General features: G+C 41.2%; 2 protein-coding genes across 2 annotated transcripts in view; both read left to right on the top strand.

Moving 5' to 3' along the window:
• Window positions 1-1074: 1074 nt before the first annotated feature.
• Window positions 1075-12979, top strand: LOC311141172 (long-chain-fatty-acid--CoA ligase ACSBG2-like). The gene is made up of 14 exons (XM_084176427.1): window positions 1075-1309; window positions 1474-1676; window positions 2240-2511; window positions 3038-3126; window positions 3335-3455; window positions 5224-5304; window positions 5676-5825; window positions 8282-8449; window positions 8631-8812; window positions 9060-9293; window positions 9480-9697; window positions 11149-11288; window positions 11501-11744; window positions 12261-12979. The coding sequence occupies exons 1-14, from the start codon at window positions 1245-1247 to the stop codon at window positions 12344-12346; spliced, it is 2253 nt and encodes a 750-aa protein (XP_084032553.1). The 5' UTR covers window positions 1075-1244; the 3' UTR covers window positions 12347-12979.
• LOC311141168 (long-chain-fatty-acid--CoA ligase ACSBG2-like) overlaps window positions 12043-13002 on the top strand; it is an 18469-nt gene continuing 17509 nt past the window's right edge. The window contains exon 1 of the mRNA XM_084176419.1: window positions 12043-12227. The gene's annotated coding sequence lies outside the window, so the exon portion shown is untranslated. The remainder of the gene's footprint in view (window positions 12228-13002) is intronic.

The raw sequence follows: 13002 nt of genomic DNA, 5'->3' as shown, positions 1-13002 counted from the left end.
AAAATATTTCTAAAATATATTTCAATATTTCAAATGGACATGTAGGAGCATAGCTACAGGTGTATATTTTTGTGTCAAGTTGCTACCTGTAATAGATAATCTGTTAAGAGGTAAGCATAGAGATTCTATCCAATTAATGTATTACAGTTAATTGTTTTTTGGCAGAAATGTCAGTGAGCAGTAATGTTTGCATAATTCTGTGCAAAAGTTTATTGGCTACTATATTGCCACATAGCATAGGGAATCATTTTGCAATTATGATGAACTTTGCCCTAGAGAAATCTTGGCCATAGTTATCTGATCTATCTGGTCAGATCTTCTGTCCTTTTCTATTTTAAGTGGTGATAGTGATAGAGCAATGTCCTCATGAACCAGATTCAAATTTCATATCGCTGTTATAAGCTCTATGTCTCAACATTTTAATTGCTTGTTTGAATTTTAACCGCATCTTTCTCTCCATACATGTTTAAAAATGTATTGGCAATATTGTATACCCAAGGTATGTTATCATTATGATCTGAATGTCATAGCTAAACTATAGCTGCTCCGCTTGAAAATTGTCTTCACAATTTCAAGATAAAACCACTAGATGGCAAAATTTCACTAAAATTGTCCATCATAGCCTGATTGACTTCATGTCAGAGATAATGATGAAGGATCATGGTCAAGTAACCCAACATTACAAGTAACCCAGCATGTTACTTTATATACACTTCAATACAAGCTTTGGGCCAATGTTGTATTTGAACACATGTAATAACCAACACATTTATTATGTGTGTGTATGAAGATAACTACTGAACAGAATCTTGACTGAGATCTATCTGCCTTTGAAGATAAGACAAAAAAGTGTTTCTCAGCATAAATGCATGCTCACCCCTTAGCTGTCTCAGACCCTTTTTCAATGTCACTTTCTTGGTCAACTGTCTTGGTGTAACCTACTGTATTTAAGTTAAAGGTTGGAAAAAGCTCTGCAAATTGTTACATGTTTTTGGCACAAACCCCTTAATTTCGCCATTCTTTATCAATCTAACCAAGCAGCCATTGGCACACTGCCTCTGACAATGTCATGTTGCAATACCCACTCATATAAGGATCCAGGAGGGAACACTTATTTTCTTGAAATTAGTAGAATATCAGGAGCCTTTGCACAACCTAGTTAGATATTTTATTAATTTGATGATCTAGCGGTTTTTGCACGTCTAATATAGATATTTGACCTCTTTTATTTAAGCAATTACAAGATGTCTGACCAACAGGATTCCGTTGTCACCAATGGGGTTCCTGTCATAGAAAAGAGTTCTGAGAGGTATGTGGACCTATCGTAACCTTCTATGCTGGAGACTAATTCTGTCAGGACTGTTGAAATACCAGTTTATTATTACTTAATATTTACCAAATAATGGTACAGTATTTAATTACTGAGTGTTTATTCATTTAAAGTATATTTTATTTTCATGTTTTTGATTCTAGTTGTGTGAGTGACATTCCTCTTGGAGAAACCAAACAGTTAGCACAAGTTGCGAAACTCCAACAGAAGGATATCTACTCCAGTCCCCTCGTCAACGGAGGAGTAGTAGAACATACACAACCAAACTCTGAGTCAGAGTCTGATGGAGAAGACAAACCACCCAGATCACCTGGACTAGAGGGACCTCAAGGGGATCCTCTCTCAGGTAATAGCAGCTTATGGTGGTAGGGATACATTTTTTAAAAATAGGATATTGACTCAACCTAACTGAAGCAGAACATATGTTTTATCACCTGTAAGAGGCACATGGTATATGTTTTGTAATTCATAATATAGCAGCTATAAAGACATTTGTGAAACAGGTTGACAGAACTGTGCCTGAAAGCATAATCATTTAAGGGTTGCAGACACTCATGAACAGTCAATTATTATTTGATCTATGACTATGAGAAATCTTTTATTTTGCCTGTAATTCTTTTTTTGTTTTCGATCAATCAACTTTAACCTTTTCTATTTAATCAGAGCAATGTTCAACACTAAAACCTGATTGGCGGGTAGGCAGGGACATTCTCTGAAGTAATCTGATACAGGCAGCCCAAATATTTATGCTTCACACTGGCTGCGAAGGAGGAAGGAGTAAAGCTGTACCTACCTGCATTCCACTGCATTCTTGTGGGAACAGGGAAGGGGAATACTAGTCTCTAAGATTACTCCATAAACGACCACTGATGACAGGCAACTGCTACCCCTGCTGTCCCCGTACTACAGGTGCCTCGGTGCCCCTGAAGCTGTCGGATGTGTCCCTGGCCCCAGCAGAGCAGCTCTGGTGCACCTCCAGGGACCAGGCAGTCAAGCTGAGGATGGCTGAGACGGGGCCGGGATCCGAGGCCCCCATGACCGTCCACCAGATGTTCTTGAAGACGGTGAAGATCTATGGAGACCTGCCCGCGGTGGCGTCCAAGAAAGAGGGGCAGTGGGTCACCCTGAACTGGAGGGAGTACTACCAGCAGTGCCGAGCGGCGGCCAAGAGCTTCCTCAAGGTCTGTATATTGATGTAGTTGTGTGAGTGTCTGTGCTCTTTAGTTACTCTATGGTCTATGCTTGCGTGAGATTTAATAGAAAAGGTTTTCTATGCTCTATGTTATGATGTACTTGTACCTGGATGTGCTCTGTATTTTTCAATGGCTCGAGGCCTAGGAGTATTTTTGAACTGCGCCAGTGAATTCTAATAGAATATTAAATATAATGCAGATCTGTTAACATCACTGAATCTTCAAATAGGCTATGGACTATTTAGAATTTGACCTCCAGAGAGAGGGGATTATGAATGTTTGCACAGCAGAAAGAATGTTCTCCCATTGTCATTTCTGTCTCCTTGTAAGAATGGTGCTGGTGAAAACCAACACTTGGGTGTGTTAGATTCAAAGCTAAAGTTACTTGTCACGGAGAGGCGATAAAGTGGAGTAGTTTACAAAGCATCATATAGGTCAACAGTAAATGAGGCAGTGTGCCACATTCTCATTGATTATACATTTTTATTTCGGTCTCTTCCCCCCTCTACTGTAGTTGGGGCTGGAGCGTTACCATGGCGTCGGTATTCTGGGCTTTAACTCTCCCGAGTGGTTCATCTCAGACATCGGCTGTATCCTGGCTGGGTAATAATAACAATAATTTTCCATATAGCATGCACTGTCTTACCATGCACTACCCTGCACTATTGTTCATACTGCATTCTGTGAGACTTAGACAACCAGCTGCTTACTCATAGAAGGCTAATTCATCCCACACACTCCAAGGACAGCAATCACAGTCTAAACTACCTCAATAAGAAAGTTGTCTGACCTGATGTGTGTGGTCTGCCAGGGGTTTTGCTGCAGGCATATACACCACCAACTCCCCCGAGGCGTGTCAGTATGTGGCAGACAACTGTGAGGCCAACGTCCTGGTGGTGGAGAACCACAAACAGCTCCTCAAAATCCTCCAGGTGAGACCCCATAACACGAAGATTTTAAAATTACAATAATCCAATACTGCGCTCTAAATTGTATTTGTAAGTAGATCGAGTGAACATAGTCTCTTTATACATGTATTGATTTTGTGCCAAAATGATTAATTATACAGTGGGGAAAAAAAGTATTTAGTCAGCCACCAATTGTGCAAGTTCTCCCACTTAAAAAGATGAGAGAGGCCTGTAATTTTCATCATAGGTACACGTCAACTATGACAGACAAATTGAGAGAAAAAAAATCCAGAAAATCACATTGTAGGATTTTTTATGAATTTATTTGCAAATTATGGTGGAAAATAAGTATTTGGTCACCTACAAACAAGCAAGATTTCTGGCTTTCATAGACCTGTAACTTCTTCTTTAAGAGGCTCCTCTGTCCTCCACTCGTTACCTGTATTAATGGCACCTGTTTGAACTTGTTATCAGTATAAAAGACACCTGTCCACAACCTCAAACAGTCACACTCCAAACTCCACTATGGCCAAGACCAAAGAGCTGTCAAAGGACACCAGAAACAAAATTGTAGACCTGCACCAGGCTGGGAAGACTGAATCTGCAATAGGTAAGCAGCTTGGTTTGAAGAAATCAACTGTGGGAGCAATTATTAGGAAATGGAAGACATACAAGACCACTGATAATCTCCCTCGATCTGGGACTCCACGCAAGATCTCACCCCGTGGGGTCAAAATGATCACAAGAATGGTGAGCAAAAATCCCAGAACCACACAGGGGGACCTAGTGAATGACCTGCAGAGAGCTGGGACCAAAGTAACAAAGCCTACCATCAGTAACACACTACGCCGCCAGGGACTCAAATCCTGCAGTGCAGACGTGTCCCCCTGCTTAAGCCAGTACATGTCCAGGCCCGTCTGAAGTTTGCTAGAGTGCATTTGGATGATCCAGAAGAGGATTGGGAGAATGTCATATGGTCAGATGAAACCAAAATATAACTTTTTGGTAAAAACTCAACTCGTCGTGTTTGGAGGACAAAGAATGCTGAGTTGCATCCAAAGAACACCATACCTACTGTGACGCATGGGGGTGGAAACATCATGCTTTGGGGCTGTATTTCTGCAAAGGGACCAGGACGACTGATCCGTGTAAAGGAAAGAATGAATGGGGCCATGTATCGTGAGATTTTGAGTGAAAACTTCCTTCCATCAGCAAGGGCATTGAAGATGAAACGTGGCTGGGTCTTTCAGCATGACAATGATCCCAAACACACCGCCCGGGCAACGAAGGAGTGGCTTCGTAAGAAGCATTTCAAGGTCCTGGAGTGGCCTAGCCAGTCTCCAGATCTCAACCCCATAGAAAATCTTTGGAGGGAGTTGAAAGTCCGTGTTGCCCAGCGACAGCCCCAAAACATCACTGCTCTAGAGGAGATCTGCATGGAGGAATGGGCCAAAATACCAGCAACAGTGTGTGAAAACCTTGTGAAGACTTACAGAAAACGTTTGACCTGTGTCATTGCCAACAAAGGGTATATAACAAAGTATTGAGAAACTTTTGTTTTTGACCAAATACTTATTTTCCACCATAATTTGCAAATAAATTCATTAAAAATCCTACAATGTGATTTTCTGGATTTTTTTTCCCTCATTTTGTCTGTCATAGTTGACGTGTACCTATGATGGAAATTACAGGCCTCTCTCATCTTTTTAAGTGGGAGAACTTGCACAATTGGTGGCTGACTAAATACTTTTTTTCCCCACTGTAAATTCCCTACTTTGTCCATACCTTTCAGATTAAGGACCAGCTTCCACACTTGAAAGCTATTGTTCAGTACAAGGATGAACTGCAACAGAAGCTGCCAAACCTGTACACTGTAAGTTTGTATTGAAATGAAGAAGATCTATAAGCATCATCATGTTTAGCCGCCCGGGAAAAAAACATTCCTGATTTGCATAACGGATATAGCAATGTTAGTAGCACACAGTATTTCCTTGAATATTGTAGTACACAATATTTCCTGTCACACACTGTAACTGTTACTGTGAGACTCTTAATCCCTTCACATTACTGAGCAAACTGAGCCAAGTCAAGCTGTACTGGGCTGGCTTGATTACGCATCCACCATAGTTGATGGAACCCTTCTGAAAAGGACAATGTGAAAATAAAATATCCAAGCCAGTACGGTTGAGATTGGCCCTATATTGTGAATCAGGTGTTATTGACTCAACCTCTGTCCTCCTACAGTGGGCTGAGTTTATGAAGCTGGGCGAGGAGGTGTCTGATGAACTGCTGGATGCCGTGGTGGACAGTCAGAGGGCTAACCAGTGTTGTACGCTCATCTACACCTCTGGAACCACGGGCAACCCCAAAGGGGTCATGCTAAGCCATGACAATGTGAGTATTGACAATGACATGATCAGTACGCGATTTCAATCTTGGTGGGGCAAAAAATAAAATAATGTGGGATGCATGCCAGCAAAGCCACTACACTACACTACACTACACAACACAACACTAAACAATACATTCATTGCACTATAACGGTGACAAATGGTGCCCACAAACTGTTAGGGCCTACATAAAGCTGTCCCAACAGCAGAGTCCCAACAGCAGTCCCAACACCTTACCACTGCTACACCTGGCTATCAGCAGAGCCTTGTCTGGCAGCGAAACAGTTCATTCAGACTCATTTACTTTCTTTAAAAAAAACATAGCTGATATGGCTGACTTGCTTAAACAAATGTGGTTTCTACTGACAATTGAGATGTACAAACAATGGCATAAGGGGACGACAAGCAGATAAGAGGCAATCCGTAATTTCGATTAAGACATTAATGAGCGAGCTAGGACGGACGTAGTCAATATAACTATTTGTTCAGCACTTTTGAAATGTACAGCGACAGAATTCAGAACATGGGCCGTTCTTACAGTGTTCTCCCTGTACACCAAGTCAGAACCATAGGATAAATAAAGGGGGCATATAAGCAGACAATGAAAGCTCTTACAATATTAGATGATTACATTTCTCAAAAACAGGTTATAGGCTACATGTGCACCACCAAGTCAGAACAGTAGGCGAAATTAAGAGGTGAAAATCGACCAAATTATTAGGGTGAGGCACATGGGCTACTAACAGCTTACTACACAACATACACTTAGTATTACTTTCTTAGCTACAGCATACATATCTCCCTGGCATATTACATTATTTATGCAGCAGCATACAATACCTTTTTAGACTCACCTTGTTGTGCTGTGCTCACTTGAACAGGAAGGTGGCGCAGCGGTCCTTCGTGGGCAATTTTTGTCATCAAACTTTGTCATCAAAGTCTGGCATTCTCTGGATTTATGGTGCTTTCAAGACAACTGGGAAAAGGTTGAATCATGATGACGTCAGTGATCTTTAGGTCATAGCTCTAGAAAGAGGCCCGAGTTCCGGATTTACAATTCCGAGTTGGATGAAAGTTCAAAACTAAGTTCAAAACTTATTTTCCCAGTCGTAGCTCGTTTTTCCCGAGTTCCCAGTTGTCTTGAACTCACTGAAGTCAGATTTTGCAGTTCCAAGTTAACAGTTGTTTTGAGCGCGACACAAATCATGCTTCATTGACAGCATGGCCAATGTTGAATGTTTATCATTTAAACCATGAAAAGAGACCTTTAATCTTAGACTTGGGACCACACAGCCACTCCACTGAATAGCAGGCTAATGATTGCTTTGCAATGCTTGCAGTTAGCCACTGATTCGTTCCAACCCACTCATTGTTGAATTTGCAACTTGTTGTGTAATGTTTATGTCCAATGGCTGATGAGCACCGATACATTTTATCTATAATTTCTCTTCATTATTTATCTTCATATGACAAGGATTAAAAGGGATTTGCCAGTAGATTGTCGACTTGATTAATGATGATGACTGCTAGTTAAGATTTTGAAAGTATGATGTTAACATGATCAGTCCAATCAAAGCTACTGTAGATGTAACGTGATTTTACGTCATTTTATCTGTGGCCAATGACCTTGAGCCTTCTTGGATGGGCACTTCTAATGTAACTCTATGGCAGCACGCAAGGGGCTTGAATTATCTAGCTCTACCCTTAGACTTGGCGGTGACGTAGTGTCCCCATGAGTGACATAACACTGAGCCAATCACGGCGCAACGCTCTGTATTTTCTATCTGTGCTCAGACATGACTAACTGACAGAACACTTGAGAGGATCTGCAAAGAAGAATGGGAGAAACTCCCCAAATACAGGTGTGCCAAGCTTGTAGCGTCATACCCAAGAAGACTTGAGGCTGTAATCGCTGCCAAAGGTGCTTCAACAAAGTACTGAGTAAAGGGTCTGAATACTTATGTAAAAGTGTTATTTCAGTTTTTTATTTGTAATACATTTGCAAAAATGTCTAAAGACCTGTGTTTGCTTTGTCATTATGGGTATTGTGTGTAGATTGATGATCGAAAAAAACAATTTAATCAATTTTAGAATAAGGCTTTAACGTAACAAAATCTGAAAAAAGTTAAGGGGTCTGAATACTTTCCTGAATGCACTCAAAATAGACTAGTCAGGAAAAAGGTCTATATTTACATGTACATTTACTGTACCGCACTATCCAGGTGGTTCCTCCTTCATCCTCACAGAATGTGGTGACGCCCTCAGACACATTATATGTACTATATAGTGGAGATAGCTCTTGGGCCACTGGGCACTGGATTCAGTATGTGAAAGTGTCACGGTTTTATCCATGTATTGTTCACATCAAGTAAAGGACAAACAAAACATCTTATAGTTTCCTCTGTGGTAAAGGAGGTTGTAATAACATTGGTTGAAAGCCTCATCTGACTCTCTCCTCAGATTACCTGGACTTCAAATGCGGCGGGCGCCATGACAGGTCTGCAACATGGTGTGGAGTGCGTGGTGAGCTACCTGCCCCTGAGCCATGTAGCTGCCCAGGTCAACGACATGTGGATCGCCATGAGATTTGCAGGGGCAACGTATTTCGCAGACCCAGACGCCCTGAAGGTCAGAATCCCTAACTGTTATATTACAGATAATGATGCTGTGCATTGCTTTCCTTTCAAAATGCTGTTTACTAAGGCAATAATTGATTGAGGTGTGGTGGTTTGGTTTTGACTGGGTTGGGAAGGGTGGGACTGGGGTAACTTTATATGACTTGATAACTGGTAACTTTCTGATTTCATAGGGCTCTTTGGGGACTACTCTGAAAGAGGTGCGCCCCACCAGTTTCCTGGGAGTTCCCCGTGTGTGGGAGAAGATGCAGGAGAAGATGAAAGCCATCGGTGCCAAGTCCTCTGGTATGAAGAAAAGAGTGGCTGACTGGGCTAAATCCATCGGATTGCAAGTCAGCTACAGTGCCATGAATGGGTAAGGATTTATGTCAGGTTGTTGTTGTTCATTAAACCCACACTTCAGAAAGAAGGCATATTTTCAGTGCACCAAATTATTTTTGATTTGTTTCACCCATAGATATGATCTTATCAATAACATTAGAAAAAACATGCATCTTCACTCACGCCCAAATAGCATTTTTTACATCCTAAACTAGATTAAATTCCACCCCTAATATTTTCCACAATGTGTGGTATTCCTCCTTGTTTGTTGTGGATTACAGTGAGAACCTGGTGCCCTGGGGCTTCATGCTGGCAAACAACCTGGTGTTTAAGAAGGTTCGCTGGGCCATGGGCCTGGACCGCTGCAAGAACTGCTTAACGGGGGCCGCACCCATCACTAAGGAGACTCTGGAGTACTTCATGAGCCTTAGCCTCCCCCTGTATGAGCTGTATGGGATGAGTGAAAGCACCGGCCCTCACACCATCTCCTGGGAGAATAACTTCAAGATCATGAGGTCAGCAACTGGAAAACTAGGATGTGAACTGACATTTTTAATGACAGTTACATTAATTAATTTGTAGTTGACAAAGCTATCATTGCATAATAGCAAATAATTAATTGATACTGATAAGCCATCAGATATGAAGTGACATCTAATAAACATTCTTGCTTTTCGGTCTCACCGTGATGTTATCCTCAGCTGTGGAAAGGTAGTGGTTGGCTGCCAGACCAAGTTGGATAAGCCAGACGAGGATGGGAATGGTGAGATCTGTTTCTGGGGGCGTCATGTGTTCATGGGCTACCTGAACGAGCCAGAGAAGACTGAGGAGGCCCTGGACCAGGAGGGCTGGCTGCACTCTGGAGATCTGGGCAAGCACGACAAGGACAACTTCCTATTCATCACAGGGAGGATAAAGGGTATAGTACTTACTTATAGTTTATTTTATAGATGTATATACAGTAGCCATTATACAACATGGCTGCCAGTGCTGGGTGTCAATGAGAATAGGATGCAGTTGCTCCTAGACACTGATCTACGTTCAATTTTATGTACCTTCTCCTGATCCTAAGTCTGTGCCTAAGGGTAACTTCCCCATATGAAAAAATACTATAGTATACTATGCTCTAAATACTGTAGTATTGCTATATTTATATACTATAGTATTGACTTTAGTGTTTTTGCGGAAGTATACTATAGTATTCACTGTAGTGTTGTTGCGGACATGACTGTAGTATACTATAGTATTCACTGAAGTGTTTTTGCGGCCATAACTGTAGTATACTATAGTATTCACTGAAGTGTTTTTGTGGACATGACCATAGAATACTATAGTATTCACTGTACTGTTTTTGTGGACATGACTGTAGTATACTCTAGTAAAATAGTATAAATACTGTAGTAAGAACTATTGTATATACTATAGCAATTACTGTAGTGTTTTTGCAGATATTACTGTAGTATTTAGTGTTTTTTGTTTCATTATCTTTGACATAGAAGTGGGCCTTTTTCCTTGAGCAAATTTTCCATAACCTGTAGGTAGGTAGGAATGGAGTCTGATCGGATATTTCAGAGCCTCTGCACTTCTCTATAACCTGTAGGGAATATACTTCGCATGTAGGTGTCTCACTCATGGGTGGTACAAATAGGGATATGGGGGATGGGAATGGGTGGAGTATATGCAAATGAAATACTGTTGTACTACTATAGTTTTAAAATCTTACTGTAGTATTAAATACAGTGTTTTTTTGCGGATAATACCGTAGTATTTCAAATACACTGAGTGTACAAAACATTAGGAACACCTTCCTAATATTGAGTTGCACCCTCTTTTGCCCTCAAAACAGCCTGAATATGTCGGGGCATGGACTCTACAAGGTGTTGTTCTATAGGGAGGCTGGCCCATGTTGACTCCAATGCTTCTCACGGTTGTGCCAAGTTGGCTGGATGTCCTTTGGGTGGTGGACCATTCTTGATAGTAGAACACTGTGTAGACAGTCTCCCGAGTGGCGCAGTGGTCTAAGGCACTGCATCGCAGTGCTAGCTGTGCCACTAGAGATCCTGGTTCGAATTCAGGCTCCGTCGTAGCCGGCCGCGACCGGGAGACCCATGGGGCGGCGTGCAATTGGCCCAGCGTCGTCCAGGGTAGGGGAGGGAATGGCCGGCAGGGATGTAGCTCAGTTGATAGAGCATGGCGTTTGCAACGCCAGGGTTGTGGGTTCGATTCCCACAGGGGGTATGAATTTTTTAAAATGTATGCACTAACTGTAAGTCGCTCTGGATAAGAGCGTCTGCTAAATGACTAAAATGTAAATGTAAAATGTAGACCTATGATCTAAATATCCTAAGAATGAAATCTCTTGTCCTGCAGAGCTTATCATAACAGCAGGAGGAGAGAACATCCCACCTGTACCAATTGAGGATGCAGTGAAAGCAGAGATCGCCATCATCAGCAACGCCATGTTGCTCGGAGACAAGTTGAAATTCCTCTCCATGATGCTCACGCTCAAAGTAAGGCCTCAAATGTTAGATGTGTCCTGTATTGCCAACTCCTATGGTCATTGGCATGCTTTAGAATTCTTGCTTTAGAATTATTAAGCAATTAGAATATAGTTATACAGCACGAACAGATCTGGAACCAGGCTATTTGATGTTTGCTCTGTTCAGCAAATACTACAACTCCTGGATCACTCCTAACCTTTGACCCCACTCTCCCTCCGTAGTGTGTAGTCGACGACAATGGTGAGCCGACGGATGAGCTGACCCCAGAGTCTGTGGCGTTCTGCCAGCAGCATGGCGTCACGGCAACCAAGGCCTCTGAGATCATAGCCAGTAAGGAACCAGCTATTTACAAGGCCATCCAGGAGGGCATAGAGCGCGTGAATGCTAAGGCCACCTCCAACGCCCAGAGAGTCCAGAAGTGGGTCATTTTGGACAGAGATTTCTCCATATCCGGGGGGGAACTGGGTGAGTCAGTCAGTGTGAGAAATCAGTGGCTGGTTTTTATTGGTTGGTTCTGTCTGTTTGAGCATGTGACAGAAGAGAGCAGTGAATAGTCTTGGATCGCATTTTCTTCCTCATCTTAGTGAGTTGATTTTGTGTGCTTCTTTGTTCATTGTGGGATTAAAATAAATATATATTAAACTAAAGCTAGATAACTAAACTAAAGCTAGTCTTGTGAGGTTGTAGGTCATTTTCAATAGATCATTTGCTTTTTCATAATTTGACACACTTTTACAAAGAACTCAGAGAGAAGTAAGTAAGTGTTTTGACAGTAATGTTTATCATGGACAGTATCTGATGCGGCAGTCTTGTGACTGTTTTATACCAAACAACATTCCTGTGGATACCATTGCATATTTGCATAATCTTTCTACCAAGCTGTTGAGTAAGTCAAATGTTGTGATTGAAGAAGCACAGGAAAGCGAGGACACCCATTTTGAGAGCACAGTAAGTCCATTATTTCTTCTATCTTCTCTCCAGGACCTACCATGAAGCTAAAGAGGGGGGTTGTTGTCAAAATGTTCCAGGAGAAAATCAATGAGATTTATGGAATGGCACAAGAATAACAGAGGAACTCAACAAGGACTAGAGAAAATTGGAAGACTGTAGTTATTGGACTATTAAATGCATATGTAGACATTTGAATGTGTCTCGTTCTCCAGTAACTAGAGAATTATCCCATTGGTATCTGCTCCATATCAATATTTATGCTGTTTTAATGTACATAAGATTTCACAGCAATGATATTTGCACTTTTTTTGTAAATAAACCGTATAATCATCATCGCCAAATCTAGTGTCCACAACAGTGAAAGCAGTTTGTGCTTCTTGTAAGCTACTCTGCAAAAATTAACTGTTATTGCAACCATGGCAATAGTTTCAAAGTCATATCACTATCATAGGCTTTTTAGTTTATTATTTGTTAAATATATGAACATGTTTGCAAAAACCACTTGTTATGTTCTCTCAAGATGTGCCAGGAGAATCTAAGGAGATACCAAGGAGAATGTAAATGTAGCAATGCTATACTGTACACACTTCAAGTAAATGAGAATGCTATCAAAACAAAATCATTGTATCATTAATGTAATGTTTGTCAAGTGATTCCATCGTTATTTGGATGATACACTGTAATATTAATTTTGTATTAGATTTTAGCCAATTCTTTTCCATGTACATTATAATAAATATTAAAATGTTTATTTTTATGTGTTAAATGAACA

The sequence above is a fragment of the Coregonus lavaretus genome (genome assembly GCF_964263955.1).
Source record: "Coregonus lavaretus genome assembly, chromosome: 14".
Taxonomy (NCBI): Eukaryota; Metazoa; Chordata; class Actinopteri; order Salmoniformes; family Salmonidae; genus Coregonus; species Coregonus lavaretus.
The sequence above is the reverse complement of the archived record's forward strand: the minus strand, read 5'-3'. Positions and strand labels throughout refer to the sequence as shown.

Excerpts from the sequence above, each read along its gene's own strand:
- LOC311141172 (XM_084176427.1), top strand. The coding sequence starts at position 1,245 with ATGTCTGACCAACAGGATTCCGTTGTCACCAATGGGGTTCCTGTCATA. Across the intron at positions 8,813-9,059 it reads AGCTACAGTGCCATGAATGG|TGAGAACCTGGTGCCCTGGG; the intron begins GTAAGGATTTAT and ends TGTGGATTACAG. Across the intron at positions 9,294-9,479 it reads AATAACTTCAAGATCATGAG|CTGTGGAAAGGTAGTGGTTG; the intron begins GTCAGCAACTGG and ends TGTTATCCTCAG.